General features: G+C 42.1%; 1 protein-coding gene across 6 annotated transcripts in view; it reads right to left on the reverse strand.

The window, feature by feature from the left end:
• LOC146802083 (lysosomal proton-coupled steroid conjugate and bile acid symporter SLC46A3-like) overlaps positions 1-20,570 on the reverse strand; it is a 212,933-nt gene that overhangs the window by 61,334 nt on the left and 131,029 nt on the right. For all 6 annotated transcript variants that reach the window (XM_085621646.1, XM_085621645.1, XM_085621644.1 and 3 more), the window contains exon 4: positions 15,834-15,917. In XM_085621646.1, coding sequence (XP_085477772.1) covers positions 15,834-15,917 — 84 coding nt within the window. The remainder of the gene's footprint in view (positions 1-15,833; positions 15,918-20,570) is intronic.

Consider the following 20,570-nt stretch of genomic DNA (forward strand, 5'->3'; position numbering starts at 1 on the left):
TGTGATGGTCCACATCACAGCACTAAAAATGCATTAGTCACGCATTCATATTGCCTCCAGATACCACCAGCACTGGGATGCACAAGCCAAAACCGATGAAAGGAGCGGCATTAGCAGCGCGAGCCGTGTGGTGCTGGGAGAGTGCAAACTGTGCTGCCTGACCACTGAGCCTGCATACTGGCACTTCAGTCTCACAGTTTATTCACAATAGGACTTTACAACTCACAACAGTACATCGGCACCACACCGTGGCCAGGGGAGCTGGTTGCTTGATTCAATCATCAAGCCGAGACTCACTCAGCTCAGCCGCAGCAGCCTCAGGTACCATGTGACATGGCTTGTTGTCACAGATACAACATATTCAGAGTGATCACCCAACACTGCACGTTCCCTGAATGATCCCGGGGTGGCACCCGCAACAGTAAAAAGTAAGTGTGGCTTGCACCTCTGTTCCACACGGTGCAACCCCAGCTTCATTGGCAGCGCACAGTGTGCAAGGCACCCGAGACAGAGTCAGAGCACATGACTGGCACCAGGATGTTTTTAGTTTTAATGCAAAATTCTGTTAGCCCAGGCCCCTGGGAAGACATTGCTGCCACCCTGGTGGGGTCCACCAACATGAATCAAAAGAAAACAACAACTTGAGTCGTGTCAACACCTGGTGCCCTGAAGATGATTTTAATTTGGTAAAATCCTGACAGCCTGGCCCACTGTGTGGCGCCAGAGAAGTATGCAGCAACCAGGCAAGGGCAGCCCGGGAGTGATTGTGAGACGCCATGGGACACCCAATGGAAATGAGATAAATCTATAGCTTTCGTGCCAGCATTTCAAAGCATAAAACTTCTAATTCTAAATATCATCATTATGTGATAATGCATTTGACACTCTGAATGGAAAATAAGCTCTATGCCTCGTCACTATGCAAAGAAAATTGCTAAATGAAGCATGATTGTATTATATCTTAATGCTGGTAGGGACAGCTCTGCTTCCACCTGTTGGAATAAGACAGGGGCAATATACTCTGAGGCAAGTTGTTTACTACTGAAAATAAACGCTAAGCAACTAAGCACCAAAGGACCACTGTGAGATGAGGAGCGGCAGCCACTTATAGCCTACAGCAGCAGCTCTGCCGGTGAGTTCACTGGCATTCTTGCCCAAGAATGTGGGGCAAAGAAGCTCTCTGTCTCAACTTGGCACTGCAGGGAGGACATACTTCTGGTAGCACAGGTGAGTCCAGCAAGATAGCCCTCACTGAACTGTGCAGTGGGGGAGATGGCTTTGAGACTCCGGGAGCGGGTTCAAGATCCCTTTAGACCTTCTCATTGCTTAAAAGGGTCTAATTTCTGATATTTACGCCTCTCCGTGCACTTCATTGCTTGGTTTTACTCGTGAGAAAGTGTCACTCTAAGTGTCCCACATTTTATAGTTGAATGTCCCTCATAAGTACACTGAAACCACTGAAATGTCACATAAGCAATCTGAAAACTTGGCAGCTATGCGTGTGCCCTTCCATTAGTCAGACAGTGATACTGAAATGATGCCTAGTTACTTTCATGCCACTCGGTCAACTGAGCAGTGATGGTCAAACTCTTTATTATCAGTTGTATCAATCTGCATATGTGTTTTACCGAACTAATAAATCATTTTTATTTGAGTCGCTGAGGTTTTCCTTTTGATGTGTTAGTTTGTAAGTCTTCAAGAGAATGGTCTTGTCCACACAAGATTTGCTTTAATTAGATATTCCTTACATGATCATCAGTTTGGCCTCCTATCCTAATTGCTCAGTGAGGATCTATGCTCCAATTCAATTTGGATCCAGTTGGCTTTGTTCAAATGAATTCTCTGAATATAGCACTTTACAACGTGTGCTATTACCACGCAGTAGGTCACAACGTGGTCGTTACAACGACTGCGTTGTTACCACGCGTGGCTTTACATCGCAAGTCATTTCTACGATGGCGCGCTGGACTTAGGAATAGTATAAATTATTATTCCTACTCCAGTTAGCGCAACAGCAGGGAAGGTGTTGCACGCCACCTAGCGCAAGTCGTAGAAACGACTTGCGATGTAAAGCCACGCATAACCGGTAACGGCTGGAATCTTGAAAGTTTCGCATCCTGCCTGTTACATAGGTAGAAAGTGAAACAGTGCAGGGCGTTGTTTTTTATGCCCATTTGTAAGAAGGATATGTCATTAGGGGCCTGATGCGAGAGGACGAGGTTGTTGAAAAGGGGGTGTGAGTGATTTCATTATGGTGGAATGTAGGATGTTGTATGCTTTTCAAGGTATTCCTGGTTAGGTCTGATAATGTATGTATCTGATTTACATACCACACTGCTAGTTACAAAAGCATGGAGTGCTGTACTAGAGAAAAGGTTTATGAATTGGGGCACCGCAGGGTAACACAGAACAAATGAGTGAGTAGGGAACTGGAGAGAGCAGATAATAGAGGTGGGAAGAGCAGGGCCTACAGGTGTGGGTTGGGCAGGACGGGAAAGTGGAAAATTGACAGGGCTACAACATCTGACATGAAAGTAAGAATTCTCTTCATGACGAATCCGGCAATTTGGTATTCCCAATGTAATGAAGAGCTGCTTAAGAAGAATAGTTCTTGAGCACTTTTCAAAAGTGTGGAAGCGGAGACGCGCGCCGCGAAAAAAATAAAGTGTGGAAGGGATAGAGGTTGCCAGGTCTGGACCAAGATGACATTTCAGACCTTTAGTGTGCAGACAAAGGCCTGAATCCTACACTTTTCCTTCCTGCATGTTCCTGTTTCAAACCTGGGTGTGCTGCCGCTGAAAGAGTTGCACAAACCACTGTTAAGTAGGTACTGGGAGCCGGTGGAGTTCTTTGAATGTAGGTGTGCATAATTCAAAAGTTCTGTAATGAGGAAAGGTGCAGAATAAAGAATGCTCTTCTGGATTTGGATCATGTGTGTTCAACAATAAGGAGAAACATGACGGTGCGACAGATCTGATGGGTCAGGATCATTAAACGGGCAATAATTCTGAAGTCCAGTTCGTGAGGAAAAACCTAGTAGTTCCAGGATATTTCAATCTTGTGAGTCATGAATCTGAGTTGTACTTTGCTTCTTAGCACTAGGGCAGCTTATCCACAAAAAATATACAACACCATATTCAACTTTGTGAAAGGGGATACACATCCCAGGCCTGGCTTCCACTGGAGAAGTGTGGGTGGGAGTGCAGGTAGGAAAAAACAAAAAAGAAAAAGTGAGAAACTGATCCAATGAAAAATGTAGTTTTGGAGTGAGAGAAATGTAGCAGGTGGTGGTGGTGGGGCGGGGGGCAGGAGTAACAGCCTTCAAGCAATCTAGAGAGGGTCATATGTACAAAAGCATTTTTGTGGTCAGTAACAACATTTGTTTTCATATGTACAAAACACAAATTGCGATTCACTAACATGTTACCGAATCACAATTTGTGTATAGAGATTTAGTATTTAGAAGGGGCGTGTTTAGGGCATCCCAATGGCATGTATGAATGTTAAGGGACCAATTTACAGTTGCAAAACATTAATTTTTTAATGACACCTCAAGGGTTTATGTGATGTTGAAACAAATATTTTTTAAGAGCAGGCAGTGGTCTCTTGAGCCACTGCCAACTCTTAGAAAATTTAACTTATAACGTTTCATTTAATTTTTTGAAACGCCTCCTTTAAGGAAAATGGGCTGCATTTGAAAAAAAAGATTGTTTTATTAAAAAGCAATCACAGACATGGTAGTCAGCTGACCCCAGCAGGCCACCATCCCTGTGATGGTTCCAATTCTTGATGAGTCCCAAATTGCGACCTATCTCATTAATATTCAGGAGGTACAGTGGTCGAAGAGGGCGAGATCGTCAAGGCATGTTGTGCCCTAATCTATTCCCCTACTTTTTGTATTTGAATCATGCATTCCAGGACGGCAGGAATATCCAACATCTGCAGATAAGGCTCGGCGTTCGTGGCCGTTCAGGAACGAGCGGGGTGGTTAGAGAAGGAAAAGGATTCTGTCTTGCCCAGAGAAGACACGGACCATGTCCACTTCTCCTGCTCTGCCGCTGTCAGCTGCCCCCGCCCTCTCTTTCTGACTCTTCCTCCCTCTGTTTCTGTCTTGCTCCTCATCACTTGCAGAAAACTGTGACTTCAAGAAAGGGTTATTACACCCTCTTTACTCTCCTTTTGTTTATTTGTTCCTCCGTTCAATGGATCCAAAAAAGAAAAACACTTTTGCTGGAAATGTCTTTTTCAACATTTTTCTGTTCCAAAGTGCAGCCTTGGGATGGAGAGAAATAAAAAGTTCAAAATGTGAAAAAGGACTAAATAAAGCAAGTAAGAGCAGTCACAAAGTGGCCAGATTTATTCACACCCAAACACATTAGTGCCACTATACAGAGTTTGCCAGTGAAGCACTACTTTTGTTTTCTCTCTTTCTTTGAACAACATTGTTTTCCCTGGGCAGGGAAGTGCACCATTGCTGGAGTGTGAGAAGTTGGCCTGGTATAGGCTGTTCACTAGTTAAAGTGACCACCTTGTACCATGCCAAGCAACCCTTATGGTGTGGTTGTAAGTCAACCTTTTCGGACTAGCTGCCCTAGTGGTAGCGTAGGCTAAGCAGTCTTTGAGGCTAAACTCGTTAAAGCGTGTTAAGCAAGCTGTTTTACCATATGTAACCCCCCTTTATACCAATGAAAGGACACCACACAGATATATATTCAAAATATATATGTATTTATTACTCAAAGTATCCCCTAGACTCTTTATGAGCACAGGAGCACAAATCGTTAAACAAGACAGTGTTATAATATACAGAAGTTGCACTTTATATTGATAGGCCCTGGTGGCCGATCAAACCATATACTAAAATAGTGGTATAAGTACCACGAACAGGAAAGGGAAAAGGCCTAGGGCCTCTAGAATCACTGGGCCTACAGAGCTAACTTTGGTTAGTGACCAGGAGGTCCACGGGTCGCGTGTGCAGTGAGGAAAGTTACACGCGTGCTCCCATAGGTTTTCAATGGGTGCGTAAAAGTTCAAAAGTTACTGCTAGAAGGGTCTTCTGGATGGACTACGAACTTAAGACTTAAAACACAGACACTAGAGATGTTTCTCTACACTTGGGCACCGGAGTGCCAGCTTTACCTCACCCACAGGAAGCGGGTGCATAGGTCTCGAAGTGCGTCGGGTTTCATCTATCGATTCAATGGAGCCTGATGACAAAGATGCTGCAGGCGGTCGGTCCAGAAGAGATGCGGTGGATCCAAGAGTGGATCGGAGTTGTAGAAGACCTGAAAGGAGAGGGGACAATGTTCACAGTCACTAGCCAGTGACCGGCATGGCACCAGGTAGGTACCAGGCGATGTCGGGTGCAAACAGGTGATGAGGTGTAGCTTGTCTCTGCAGCCACGTGGTCCCTGAAGGTCGACGACGTCCAGGAGTCGGTTCATGAGCTGTCCCACGCAGGCTCTCGCTGTCGGCGGTGTCGGCGACTCGAAGGAAGTAAACAAGCCTTGGCAAAAGCAGAAGTTGTGAAGAATGAAGAAAGCTGATTACTCTGACCAGCAAGGTCAGAGGGGCTGCTCCTTTGGAGGAAAGCAGGGGCCAGTCTGGGGCAACCAGACCAGCATCGTTGATTTCAAACAAGGTTGCCAAAATGGCCACTAGCCAACGGACCAGGGACCGGGCAGGCGCGTCGAGATGCAAAGTGCAGAGGGGCCCCACGCAGATCGTGGAGATGCTGGAGGGCTCACCTTTGGTGCAGATGCTGCTTGGATGTTGGGCTTCTCAGGACCCAAAGCACAACTTGGAGGGAGCCTCTGTTGTTGCGCTTGCAGCTTGTCGTTGGTCTTTCAAGATGGCTGGCTCCACGTGTCTCGGTGCCTCCACGGGTTCCTTCCTTGCAGGGACTGTGGATCAGGCTGTGAGAGGTCTGGAGGTCCAGGTCTTGTTGGGCTCTGGGCTCGGGCTCCGGTGGGAGGCGGCGGCAAAGCAGACGTCGAGTAGCTGGTTGGTGCTTGCGTTAGCAAGATGGTCACTCCCTGACCATAGGGGAGATTTCCTTCTGTCCTCTGTGCAGCAGAGCGTCGAAGTTCCCGTCTTCTTCTTTGTAGTAAGTTGATTCCAGGATGTCTGAAGTCTTAGGACACAGCTCCTACCTTTAAGCGGATTCTAGGGGCCGGACTACCTGCTAGGTCCCTCCCTAAGGGTGGGACCAGGAAGGGGGGTGGTTACACCCCCAATCCTTTGTCCAGCTCGCCCCAGGTCCGGGGCTGGTGTGCCCCAGGACCGGTTTGACCTGGCATATGCACCGAGGCTCCTTGTGAGCCTCAGGCATGTCTGATTACATTCAAGCCCTACCTGACCAATACACAAAATCCTGTCTGGGGCGGTGCACGCACCTTCCCTGGCAGGAAACCCTTTGTCCACGTCCCCCAAGCTGGAAGGACTCCCAGCAGCAGGAGGGCAGACTTGTGTCTGTGGTGGCAGCGTCCATTTTGTGGAGCTGAGGCTATGTCTGGTTTTACCCGGGTTTCAGGTACTGTACATGTCGTGTCCCTCTAGAAGGGTGGAATGCTAACCCCGTCGCCAGAATTGGCGATGGGTTAGTATTCCAATTCGTATGACACCTTACTCGACATGTTTTGATAAAGCCAAACCAAAGATAGCATTTAACCGCGAGGTTCATAATGCACTTAAGAGTATATGGTATGACGATACCTAGAAACGGTAGAAGGAAGTTGTTCCGACCACTGCAGACAGGCTCAGCTCATGCCAGAGCACCATCTCACATGGAACCAAGCACTCTGCCTTCAGGATTGTCAAGGCCTGCCATAGGAGTGATTTATAGGTTAACATGTGTCCCATTTAAGGTTAGGTATAGGTATACTACACCTAAGTAAGAGGTGGTTACACCAACTTACCCCAGCTGAGTGATCAGCCAGTTGTGTCAAATTGCTAGGCCAGGCCAGGGGTGGCATAATACATGCTTCAGCCCCTGGTAGGCCTTAGATACACCAATGTCCTGGGTACCTAGTGTACACTGGTACAGGGGCTCACAGGGTGATCCAATTCCAATTGGTTATGCACCTATAGTGCATAGTGTCAATTTAGTAGAGAGAACAGCAGGCTGGGGGTCTGATTAGCAGGCCCACAGCCTCAATATGTCAAAAACCAGTGAAGCAAAAAGCAAAAATTTGGGGTGACCATAGGATAGCAGACCCTACTCTCCTACATGGAGGTACTGTGCAATACATGCTTGATGGGTGGATTGGAAAACAAAATGTCTACCACAGCTCTGTGTTCACGGATGTGTTCTTTTTAAACTATGCTGCTTACGTTTTGTAAGGATATAAGCAATTAACATTGAAACAGGTCCCTTCTGGGCCCTATAGTCATGTCCTTAACTTTTCAGGCAAAAACACTTGTGATTTCTGAATAATGAGTGTAAAAGTGTTACGCCAACCATGTTGTACGTTCTAACATTTCACATGCTTTACTTAATATTGCATTCCCTTGAGTGTTTGCTTTTTCCAGGATGTTGTTACTTTTTGTTTAGGTAGCATATTACTCTTGTCTAGTGCATAATTTGAAATGAGTCACATCCTGGTGTTCATAGCGGGGCACAACTGGGTTGTAGTTGAAGGCAGTGCAAGTTTCTCTCAGTGGGGCAGTATGGTGTTCAGTGGGGGAGAGGATGTGGCACTATGGTCAGAGCTGCCGAATTTGGAAATGGGGAAGCAAGTTCAGCCTTCATGACCAGTCCACCAGACCACTCTCCTGAGGGAGCACATTCCCGTTCTAGACCTTGGAAGGCCCAGCAAGACCTTAGACGCCCTGGTGTCTTAGCACCAGCAGGTGGGCTCTAGCAATGGTAAGTGTGGGTTAACCTTAAAGGCCTAACCACCACAATCCATGCTGAAGTTCACCTCCAGTCTTGAAAGGGCCGGCCTATAAAGCACCACACCTTAGATCGACAGTGACTCTGTCACTGAGGCCACAGGACCCTTGAACAGAGCTGCTCTAGGGAGGTGTGACCGGTGCGATCTCACTGGGCACTGACTTCGGGTGAGGGCATCATGTTTGTAAGTATATTATGTTTCTAAAAGCACTTGCTGCCTCCTTCCTAGCCTCCAGCAATTTTCAGCGACAATAAAAATGTCATGATAACTCCGGTGATTAATGTTCTTCCTAGAGAGAGATGGAGTTTTGTCAAGTGGAAGTTTTGACTCATGGAAAGGTAGCACAGATGATTAATGTGCCTGCTGCAAAGAACATGTACCAAGCAGATCACAAAGTGCACATAATGTAAATAGGTCAGTGGGTTACTGCTTTTGTCAGTAAGATCCTTTTGTTACTTGCAGTTTATAAGTCAAAATCCTAACATAGATCAGTGAGCTACTAACTGTCATCTAAGAGCTGCATGCAAACTGCAAGGTATCAACTGCAGCGTGGTGTTTTTTTTTCCCCAGTCTTTGATTATTTTAATGTTTCAAAAAGGGTTCATTTGGGTGAAAATCAATTATGGTTATTTAAAAAAAAAAAACATGGTATTACGTTCTAAATTCAGAGTTTGTGTTTCTCCAGACCAATCACTATTAAACTATACTGCCTATTAGTATTGTTGTAATACCACTATACAGTGATTTACACATGTATGATTGATTGTCTCTGTGTAATGTTGGGGATGTAAAGTGCTCTGAGACACTGGTATGAGTGGCGCTGTAAATCAAACTAAATGCATCTGAGAGAGAGTGGGGTTATGGAGATTTGAGTGGCACTGTTAAAGGGTGGTAGTGAAGTAATCCGCGGCGGAGGTGGTCATTGCGGGACAGCAACAAACATTGTTGCACAGGGAGCCACCAGCACTAAAGCCGGCCCTGCCCTTGAGGCCAGTTTGCCTCACCCATTGGTACCTCCATTGACCTTGTTTCAGCAGTAGTAGCTGCAACTTACCAGGGGTCTGCAATTCAGGATTACCTAACAAAGCACATCTAACAAAGTTCACAAACATCACAGTCTCTCTGCTTCATGCACAAGCACTTAACATGAGCTGCCTGCTTTAAGGCCACTGGAATTAAGCAGCAATGGAGGACAAAATTATACCGCAGTGTTGACTAAATTATGCAGCAAAAAAAAAGGCTGCAGCGTAATGCAGTATATTTTCTGATTTTGACATTTTTACACATGCTCCGCAAAGATGTTGAATTATTAGTACCAGTGTAACATACAAATGCAGAAGTGAGAAAGGTGATCAGCCAACCTTTGCAAAGGGCTGTCTACTTCGCAGAAACACAAGTCACCTTTTTTTGTAACTTTTGATCCGTTTGAGCTACAAACAATTTATTAGTTAAAATCCTCAAATTATGCAGCAGATGGTGCATTATGTGGCAAATATTGCAGAGCCATAATTATATAGAAAACATTTGCAAACTAGGATATTTTTCCATTCATGTTTGAACTGCTCTTGTGGAAAAAGGGAGAAGTGTTTATGACAGAAACTCCATGGCCTGGAGAACAATGGCTCATGATTCCACTTTTAAGCATATATGGGACATTCGGTGATTGGAAACGAATCCCACTTTGTGAATGGATTTTATTGTCAATGAGTCAAATTAAACCTTAAATAAATGTGTATCCATGGGTTGAATTAAATAACATAATAAGCTGTAACTGGGTAGTAAAATGCCAAACAAATTCTCAAATTTAGAATGATTTGCTCTTTCTGGCCACACCTCCGACGCCGCCCACTGACCCAATCCTCGGGCTATTCCCGCCCTCTAATTCTCCGCCCACAGTTCCCCTACTTTTTTCCCCCCCACTTCGACCACTGATGAGGTAGGTCTATTAGGAATCGCTATTACTAACTTGTACATTTTTGTAGATTAGGAATTGCAATTTCCTATTTGCAATTCGTGAAGAATCACAATTAGGAACTCGCAATCCCTGAATTCTGTACATTTGGCCTTCTGTTTCTTAATGTGACTGGCTGGCCTAATAAATTTAAATGGAATTTCATGTCATATATTAAAATCTCAGAGTCAGATATTTGCCTGATAAAAGAGACCACAACACTTCACAACTACGGCAAACCATTCCTTGATTAAATATCTGTGGTGTCAATAGTTCTCATATTCAACAGGTACAGCTTGTTGCAATGATGAAATAAATTAGAGCAGCAAAATGAGAAAGTGGCTCAGGATGAATTTAGGAAATGGAATGAAGCTCTGTTCAATGAGCATGTGGGATTAATGACTGTGGTACATATTACAAATAAACCGAGATGGCCTGGAGAAACTAGAGGTAGCACTGGGACACTTACCCACACCAGTAATAATAGGGATACTTTAAGTTGCTGTAACCCCACATATATGCAATCTAAGCCCACAACATCAAATGATGACTTTTGGTAGGAGGAACTAAATGAGAGAAGATATTTGTCACTTGCAAAGATATTATTACTTGGTTTTTTATTTAGAGTGAGAAGTGTGGCTTTAAAGCACATGGTACTCACATTGCAAGTGTTTGCTGACCCAGGCAAATATTATTTTTCCTTCATACAAACCTTCCAAAAAGGTAATCAGTCAGTTCAAATAATCTGCCTGCCTTTATTTGCTGTTAATCTCTCATGTACTGGGAGGCTGTCACATCAATAGAAACAGGAAGAAGTGGTTTGCTATAGATATTTTCTATTGACAGACACTAACCTTTTAGATGAGATGAGCTTTGTCACTGAGCTTATTTTCATCGTCTGAAGGTTATGCACATTGGGGAGTAGTCTTCGACTTTTTTTTGCATTTTCTCAGAGCATTGAGCTCCCAAGTGGCAAGTGTTTATATCTTAGAACAGGACCACCGATTAAATGTAAAAGCTAGGTTAGCAACTGCACAAGGCTATGCTACTGCTGAAATAACCCTCAGACAATCTGCAGAAGGTCAAGGGCTGCCAGAGAAGAAGTGTACAACATAGTACAAAAGGTATTAAAAATCCAGATTCCAGTAACATCTTTGAACATTCAACTTCTATTACCTGAGCCTTAGGGAACAAAATATTATAAACCATTGCATAAGCATACGTTGAAAACCTCTCAGGAATACATAAGAATACTCTTTGACAGGGTAGATCTGGCATACATTACTGTGATGGAGCAAAAGCATTAGTAGCACACTTCCCTATTGATGAAGTTCAATCCACCATAAAGTAATTTCCTTTAGCAAGGCCGCTAGAAAAGCGTCAGGATGCAGGGCTCAAGTGCTGCTTACCGCCATGTCGAGTTTGGAAGGAAGCAGTACCTTGAAACCATCTATGCTGAGGGCCTTCCAAGGAAGGAAAGTCTTATGGTTGCTACAGAGTGTGAGTGCTGACAGTATTCAAGCTGTTCACCCCTTGGGAACATGTCATGCAGTAGATTGTCAGCAGTGAACTACATTTCACAAAGGGACACAGACTCTTGCACCTCTAAAGCGATAGCAGCCATCTTGGGGTTTCAAGTAAAACTGTCATGGTGGTGTTTAGTGTCTTTGCTCGGCAATTTGTACCACAGTGTTACAGCCGCTGTACCTCGTTACAATATGTTGGCTTTCAAGCATTAAAGCTTAAATATTGGATTCTGGACATATTTATTCTCAGAGAGGTATCCTGAAGTTCTGTCTGTTTTCCAAATGAACTTTGAACTGTTCATACATTTTAGTGCACCCAATATATAGGGTATTAGTAATCCCAGTATACAAATAGATTGCTAAATGCAGGGAATCCCAGAATAGTAATCATATCTTTTTGTTTCCAGTTTACAGCAACCAAGAAGAATTGTACAGTGAGATAGCTTAAGGTAGTTATTGTAACACGGAGGGATGTGCAAGAATATATATACTTAGCAAGATATTCATGTCTTATTATGTTTAGATTCAAAAGATTCCAGAATACTATCAAAGCATGAAGTGTTGTTACAGAAATATTACTAAGGTATATCGTTTCTCAATCAGTCATGTGTGGGGTTACAATGAAAAGTTACTTAAGCTCCCCTTTTGTCCACTACAACTTCCTTAACCCCAACAGTGACGAGGCAGAATGTGGAGTCCTGTGTCCTTGTTTTCTCTCTTATCCCATTCCCGTTTCCCCACCCCAAACACTGGCTTTCATGTTCTAGTATATATGATCACCTGTGGGGAGATGCAACAGAACATCGCTTCAGCTGGTTCTTGAGCACCAGATTTGTGCAAACCGCAAGAAAAAGATGACTGCCAAATGAACTTCGTAAATCCTTAGTGTACAGGCTCACCTATAACCTGCCTGCTCTTTCCAATAATATTTGACAAGATTCCTTCCGCCATCTTTGTTTCTCTGGTGAAATGTAATTTAGTGACCTTTCTAAAACCTGGAAAGGACTCAACGCTCAGCAGCTTGCACAGATCCACAATGCTTCTCAGCTCAGACTACAGGACACAATGCTTTTGAACATGCGCTCACTCAATAGACTCATATTCCAAACCAAACCATATTTATTCCAAGATGGCTTCTTGTGGCCAATACTAATTATTTTCTAAAAGAGGTTGATTATCAGATGGTATTGAAGCTCTCTGATAGTTTCTTTTTTTGATATATAAAAAAGTGTTTGATCCCGTAAACCTGGGACTTTTTCTTTTCAGTAAAGGAGAGGATGCACTTCCCATTACAGTTCACTAGCTTAATTTTTTAATGTGGTTCAAGTACAGGGATTTGATTTTTTATTTTGTATGCATGAGGGTTGCCCACTATCATGATACATTTTGTCACTTATATTAAGCCCAGTGGTCAGGGAGGATTAAGGATTATCTGGATATAGTGGCTAGATGGCCATCCTGGAGCTTGTGAAGAGTCACTTGCACGCTAATGATCTCACAGTAGTTTTTCAGATAGAAGAGAAATATGTGTCTCTCATTTTTGAGTATTTCTGAGTGGTAAGAAAATAACTTTGTCAGCTCATGATTGGGTGGATGGGGGGATACCATTGCTCGTTTCTTGTATGTCTATAGGGGAAGTAGTTTCAATCAGGTCAGTCTTCAGTCTTTGCACCATAGAAGAACATTTTGAAATGTATTATTAAGCCGCTGCCGGCCTAACTTTACGACAGATAATTCCAGAAGGTGAATTCCCATTTTCATCAGTAATTTTAGATAACATGACCAAACAACAGGCTTTGCATGGCAATGCAGCTTCATTTAGTTAACTTAGGTTTTTTTTTAAACGAAAGGTTTTGCACTCTTACATTCCTGCGTTAGGTGCAAAATAAATAGATTGTTGTATACAATGGATTTAAATGGTGGGGTGTTTTTTATAAATACATTTTATTTAATTATGATCATATTTTTAGGTAGGACTGGAGAGCTGATTTCCAGAATGTATTCACAATTGAACAAAACTCTCCAATTTAATGACCGAGCGAGTTAGTTCACTATGACCCTGCAACTCATCTCAGTCGAGCAATTTTACAAATGATTTATGACAAGAGTAATGTCTTATTTTCTTTGTATCTTGGTAGGACACACAAATATGTTCTACAGAGAGTATGTAAACTCCAGAAATTGTAAATAGAATGGGTGGAAAAAATTGTAATAGTTGTCCAAGATGTACTTGGCAATGGAGTATTTCTGGGTTGGTATGTTATAGACTCTTAGCGAAATCACAGACTTGAAAATCTTTCCAAGATGGGTATCACCTTGCTTGGTCAGATTCTTGATTCTCTTCTTCAACTTAAAGATTTGATAACTGTTTTAATTTTCCTTTCACTGTAGGTGAGGACTTCATTATCATTGTATGGGAAATTAGCACTGCATTGTTCACGCCCAGAGCGGTTTAGGAAAATATTTTATGATTTAAATGCATTTTATGGCAGAAGAGATCAGGTTGAACAATATGCAGAGATTTAGGATAGCTTTAGTGAGTTCCTTAAAAAATGTATTAAATTCAATTTGGATGGTTTCCGTAAATGAGTGCCCTGAACGTTATGCTTGTTGCATGTTTTATGCACATAATGGACTTTAGCTGTGCTATGGTATGCACTTTAAATCAGGGCAAAGATTTATGTGGATTTGCACTTTATTGCATTTCTATTTTGGTTAATTATGTCATTTTAAACACGGATGTACTTGCGTTGTATGAAAATACATTTCCGAAAATTAAAACAAAGTCCCTTACGTGGCTTAATATGCATTTGATAATCAGCTGGAAGGAGTGCGGATATTACAATTACCTCTTACAGATCCTGACTGACAATGCCTAATTTTATGTATAAACAGTGAATATGTTAGGAGGAAATATAAATGAGCTCTTTTCTCCTTTCCATCTCCCAAGGGTGTCTTCTGTAAGACTCCAAGGCACTACTCCATTTTCAGCTAATCCTGGTGTAGGGTCTAAGATGGGGTATGATCGACAAACTGATGCGGAGGGATGAAAAGCTCCATCTCATTGTGTGAAGGTTCATCCATTGCTTGATTGTTCCTACAAAGTACTCCAGGAAACGGGGTGACAATCAGGCAAGGCCCTAAGCATTTTAATAAAGGGAGGTAGGCTAGGCTGTAGGATCTGGCCAGGACAGCTATCTAATAACACAGTGGTTTGCATTTCAGGAACACTAGCTTAAGCACTCTGACCTTCAAATCTGGCTGGAAACCAGAGAGGAAGGATTTATATGCTGGTTCTGCTGACAGGTTCCTGCTTCAGGACAGGTCATTAGAAGTGCTGCAAGGCACTTATCTACCTTTCTTAATGGAGCAGGTAAGTATGTCTTCTGATGGAAAGAGTTGCTTTCAAAGGGCATTCTCATTAGAAGGTGGCAAAGTGGCCAGAACCTACAATAGGACCATAACCACAGGAGCATGTTGGCCAATCCATAGAGCCACAGACTGTTGCAAGAGCTATGGAAATCCATACATGAGTTCTGAGGAACCAAGTGCAACCTCTTTCAAGGTTAATAAAATTGTTGAGATCCTCTTGGAAGTATCTAGCACACATAACTGCTTGGGAACTGGACAATGCTGGAAGGATTGCCTTTATCCCACCTTTGAAATGCCTGTCGGGATGCAACCTGATGCCTCAGCCTAACTGACTTTGGCAAGCCTAACTGGAATCTGTGAACAAATTTAGGTTGAGCATCTTTAGTGATGATTCCAGTGATAAAAGACCACAAACAAGATTCAGGGAGGAGCGGAGTAATGATATGGTGGAGCAAGGCACACAGGAGTGGTGTACTGGTTAGCCACTGGTGTTTTTACTGAAATCTGTATGGCACCAGTTAGCTGAAGGTTGTCCAAATCTGGGAATGATAGAGGGCTGGCTATAGGAGAAGTACATATGTTTGAAACTGATGACCTCAAGAGAGCGAGGACAATATAAACGTTCTACTGAATTTATTATACATCAGAAAGAATTCAAAATGTACTTTTTTGTAAGAAAAAATGTGTTCAATATTTACATCATTTCAATTAATCGTACAACCAGGTTTATATTAGGGATAAACCAATGAATGCTGTTTTTTTTATAGAGAATCAATAAAATACCCATTTTACTAAAAAGAAATCAGAGCCAGAGAAGGTAAGCATAAATAATCAATTTCACAGCAGATAATGACACTAAATCTCCCAGTTCTAAACTCCACAATCACTATGCCAATAAAAGGATGAAATTGCTAATTAAGTGGATAAACTGGTAAATGAATGGTTCTCATTGTAAAATATACACATACATTTATTGTTTTTGCTTGCAATTCAGAATATTTCCTTGTTAGTTGTAGCCATGCTGAATTTGAAATGTAAACAATGTGTGCTCCTAAAAGCCTTTGAAGAATGGGAGTAAAGTAGACTCACCTTGTTCACTGTCAAGCACCACCTTTGACATCATTGATCGAAAGATGGGCAAAGGCATGTAAGCGAACACGATGGGCACTCGAACTGTGAAGCAAAACAAAGAAGAGTTACTAAACCAACAAAACCTTCGAGCCACATGTTTTTGCTCTGATAGTTAGGCAGTACCTAAAACAGGGTTGCGGTGCTTGAAGAGTTGGCCTAACGGCTAGGGTGGTCGACCTCGAATCTGGGGAACCGGGTTCGAGTCTTGGCAATGACGCTGAACATCCTGTGATTCTGGGCAAATCAATTAATCTCCCTGTGCCTCACAAAAAGGATGCATGTATCCTCATGTAACGCAACTGGTGCTATGTAAAGCTCTCTGAAACCCGATACCGGGTCAAGTTAGCGCTATATAAAACTCTGTTAAAAAAAAATAAAAAAGGGTCTATTCTGAGCTTGCACTACTTGAGACAAAGGTTAAGATTCTAGGAAATCGTGTAGGTAAAACACCATTAACTTGCTACAAATTAGCTTTTCAAGTAGAGCAGCAAAACATTTCAAATTGAAACTTTTAAATTGATACCACATTCCCTCTATCCCACATAGTAATAGGAACTATTAGCTCATCACTCCCAGATGTCTTGAAACATAGATCTTTGGGCCAATTGCCACAGCAGTTGAATATTCCATCAGGTGCAGGAGGAAGCATCCCCATGCTGGGATTGCCTTCGGCTTGTGTAAGCTGAAAACTCCTCGTGCTGGTTTCAGCCATGGATCTGGTGATAAGCCTGGAAAGATATGACTTTCAGAGAAGTCCGGGAATATGCCAATGAATCATGAAACTAAAGGCAAGGGACTGCCTGTGCGTAGCCATTCTGCCCCTGAGGCCACAACTGGTTCACAAATACCAACTTGGGTATGAACTGCTGTTTATGCTCTCTTGTAATTTTTTATCCAGGTGCAAGTTGAACATACTAGAGGGTTTTACTATCCTAATTTTCCCCAGGTATAATATGGCTCAGAAAGGTTGAGAAAATAGTGCATCCATGTTGTTTGTGAATCTCAGAATAGGGCATGTGCAAACAGTGGGTGATTCCCATTTCAGTGTATGTAAATCAGAATGGGTCATAATTGCGCACCTGGTAGATATTGTACCCAGGCTAATCAGTATTTACCAGGAGTCATATAATGAAAAGTGCCTCAGGAGAGCAACATGTGTGTCAGCTCACTTTCTGTGCCCCTGTGGCACTTTTCTATTACAGAATGGTCCACAGACGCTTGTGCAGCCCTTTATAAATGATGGATAGCACCAGCACACATGTAGAGCACGAGCAATTCTAAAGGGTTCTGTCCTGAATTGCACGGGGGTGTGGCCCATGATAATGAAGAAAACACTTTTCCGCTGCGCCTGCTTACATTGCAGACGGGAGCAGAGGCACAGAGGCGATCAGAAGGTCCCCTTGGGACCCCTTCCCATTTGCGACTGGCTTTCCACCTACTCAAAGTAGGTGGTAATTGCGATTATTTTGCGACCGCATTTGCGTTTGCAAAACAATCGTAGGTATCAGTGTGATTCGCTATTAGTAAGGTACGCCCTTTGCAAGCCCCTTCTTATTAGCGACTCCCAAACCCTATTTTGTGAGTCGGTAACAGGTTACTGACTTGCACAATAGGATTTGTACATACCACAACCCTAGTTAGTGGTCGCAAACAGGCCGATTTTCCTTTGCGACTGCTAAAAAGGGTCATACATCTGTCCCTATGTTCCTTATCACGCACCAAAATAAAAATGTTGCAAAAGTGATGTCTGGAATAACTAAAACTGTTTGAATGCCTTTCCAATTGAAAAGACAAAGGGTCAGATGCATGAAGAAACAGATTGCGATGTCCTAATTGTGAATCCTTGCGATTCGCAATTAGGAAATTGCAAAACGGCATGCATGAAAGTGTGTTGAACACTTTTTGCGATACCTAGGGCATTGCAAATGACTTACTTCATGAATAATAATGAGGTAGGTCGCAATTTGCGACCCCCTAGGGATGGTGGCCTGCTGGGGTCAGCAGATCACCAGGTCTGTGATTGCTTTTAAATAAAGCAATTTTTTTTAAAAAATGCAGACCGTTTTCCTTAAAGGAAAACAGGATGCGTTTCTTAAACAAAAATGAAAAGTTTTCTTTTCATTTTTTACGAGTAGGCAGTGGACCCTGCTCTTAAAAAGCACTGCATCTAACATTCAGAAAGGGAACGGGGTCCCTTAGGGACCCCTTCCAATTTGCAAATGGGTTACCACCTACTTGAAGTAGGGGATAAAATGCAAATTTTTTGTGACTGCATTTCCTCACAAAACATTCCTACGTAACGATGCGATTTGGTATGAGGAAGGGATGCCCTAAACACGCCCCTTCCTCATAGCGAATCGCAAACCCATTTTGCGATTCGGTAGCAGGTTACCGAATCACAAAATAGGGTTTGCTGCATCTGAAAAGCATTTTTTAAGTTCTCAAACGGTTTGCGAAGAATAAATGCTTGATGCATGTGCCCCAAAAGTATTCTTTTGTGAATGTTTGTAATGGAGTCATTGTCTCAGCAGGTGCAATTTTGGCACACTGCTCTCAATGCTTTGGGTTTGAATATTTGTCTGTACAATAGAATTTGAGGGTGCTGTTGTGCAGAAGAGTCTATATTCAACCTGTGCGGAAGCACCCGTGATTCCATTGTTGGAATGTTTAAAACAAACCCTGTAGCCTTCAATTGAATTTCTTATTTCCTCATTTTGAGCAGTTCATTGAATTGATCGAGAAGGTAAGTCCAAGAAACAACAGACCACACAGCACTTGCTGCATCCAAATTAAAGCAGCATATATGTATACCAATGTAAGTATTGTTGTATAATGCATAAATATTGTTTTTAATTGTCTATGCACAATGTAAAAAGTTTCATACTAAACGGGGTTGAGTTGAAGCATGCCCCCATAAAAATCCAGAAATAAATTCAGTAATGTTACTAAAACGCCCATACATTTTCTACTCACCTCAAAAGCAACTAGTATCTATAAGTTTCTTTAGCTGTTATCAGGGTGGCACTTGGTTTATTCAAGAGAGAGTGTAGAGTAAGTATCCACATTTCAGGCTCTATAATAATGAATACCATAGACCATATTAGAGCCTGTTTCCATATGGCAAAATGGCTGACAACTATTTCTGGATAAATAAAAAACAATAAAGGAAGAAATAACCAATGTACACCTATGCCATCGATGGGACTGTCAGGGGTATATTACAGTACAAACCAATCCAATTTCAAGGTGACTTGAAAGACCATCAAAACCCTTGCTGATCCTTTAGTAGATCTGACTCTAACAACTGGAAAATGAAAGTAATAACTAAAAGAGAATCGTATTATCTAAGATGCCCAAATCAAGATAGCAGAATGTCAGACATGGATGGAAAACCATTCAGTGGAATCTTTCTATGGTCTCTCATAGGAGGGGAATACGCATAATGTAAATAATGGTTGTGCTCATCAGGGTCTAGAACCAGCACAGTTCGGGTGTTTGGCTTATGTTTTAACAAACAACAATTTTTACACCTAAGGCTATGGTATTGTCTAGCACCATACACCGTATGTTTAGTTATTATGCCATGTAAAGACGTGTCACCTTTTGAGATTCTAAATAGTTCAGGTAGGTCAGAATCCTGTTGTTTGCGCATGAAAGCAGTCTCTTAAAGAGTCTAGATGTGAATTTTACTCTGGATGATTCAACTAGTATTTCATATTATTGCAAGAAGGAAACAAAAGAGATTCTGATGGGCCAAAGAGCGGCTTAGCGAGAGTGCTAAATCAACTGTGACAAGTTATATTAAGAGTCATTTGCACAATGGCATCCAAGGTTATTTATCATTAGTGACTAATGTGCAGAACAGGTTCTACCTTAATAGGGTCCAGCTAAATACCTTACACTTTATAGTAGTGTTCCCATGAATGGGCGAATTCACAAAGAACTTATCAAAATGTCCATGTGAGGGTCAAACTGCACAATCTACCCAGCACTTTATCCTATTTTGTACATCTTAGAATGATAGTAGAAAACGATTTCTAAAACCATAATTTATTCTAAATAAATTGCTCTAATTTAAAGACACTTTTAATTATTTATGCAAACTAGCTACTGTGGAAGGCTGTTTCGCAGTTACTAGATATATCATATTTGCAACAAAGCGTAGGAAACCATTTATCCATTTGGAGAATTTACTCTATGAGGTCAAATAAAATGTTTGTTAAGAGTAATCAAGCTAGACCACCCGAATGGATAACCTGTATATTCCTGCTCACATCTTTTTACTGTGAAACAGAATGAATCTTTTTGAATATTTTCTCTATTGTATTGAATTTTAAATGATTTTATTAGAAAAATATTCTCGTTTCCATAATGTATGTACATGTTGTTTATGGATTTTAGCCCAATAAAGATTGTTTGATTTGCGATTGTAAAGCTACTGTGTACGGCATTGCAAATTAACGAACACTTTCATGCAGTTACAGACCACAAGCATCAGGTGTGGTTGGAAAGATGAATGGTACCATTAAGGCCTAGCTTCCTTAAGTATGTTCTTCGACAACTGAATTGGTCAGATGCTCTTCCTCTTGTACTAATGATCATTAGAAGTACTCCAAACCAAAAGAATAGTCTTTTGCTGCATGACGTTTTATGGGCAGGGCTATGCAAATCCCCTATTTTCCTGCAGCAGCACTT

This window comes from Triturus cristatus, chromosome 8 (genome assembly GCF_964204655.1).
Source record: "Triturus cristatus chromosome 8, aTriCri1.1, whole genome shotgun sequence".
Classification (NCBI taxonomy): Eukaryota; Metazoa; Chordata; class Amphibia; order Caudata; family Salamandridae; genus Triturus; species Triturus cristatus.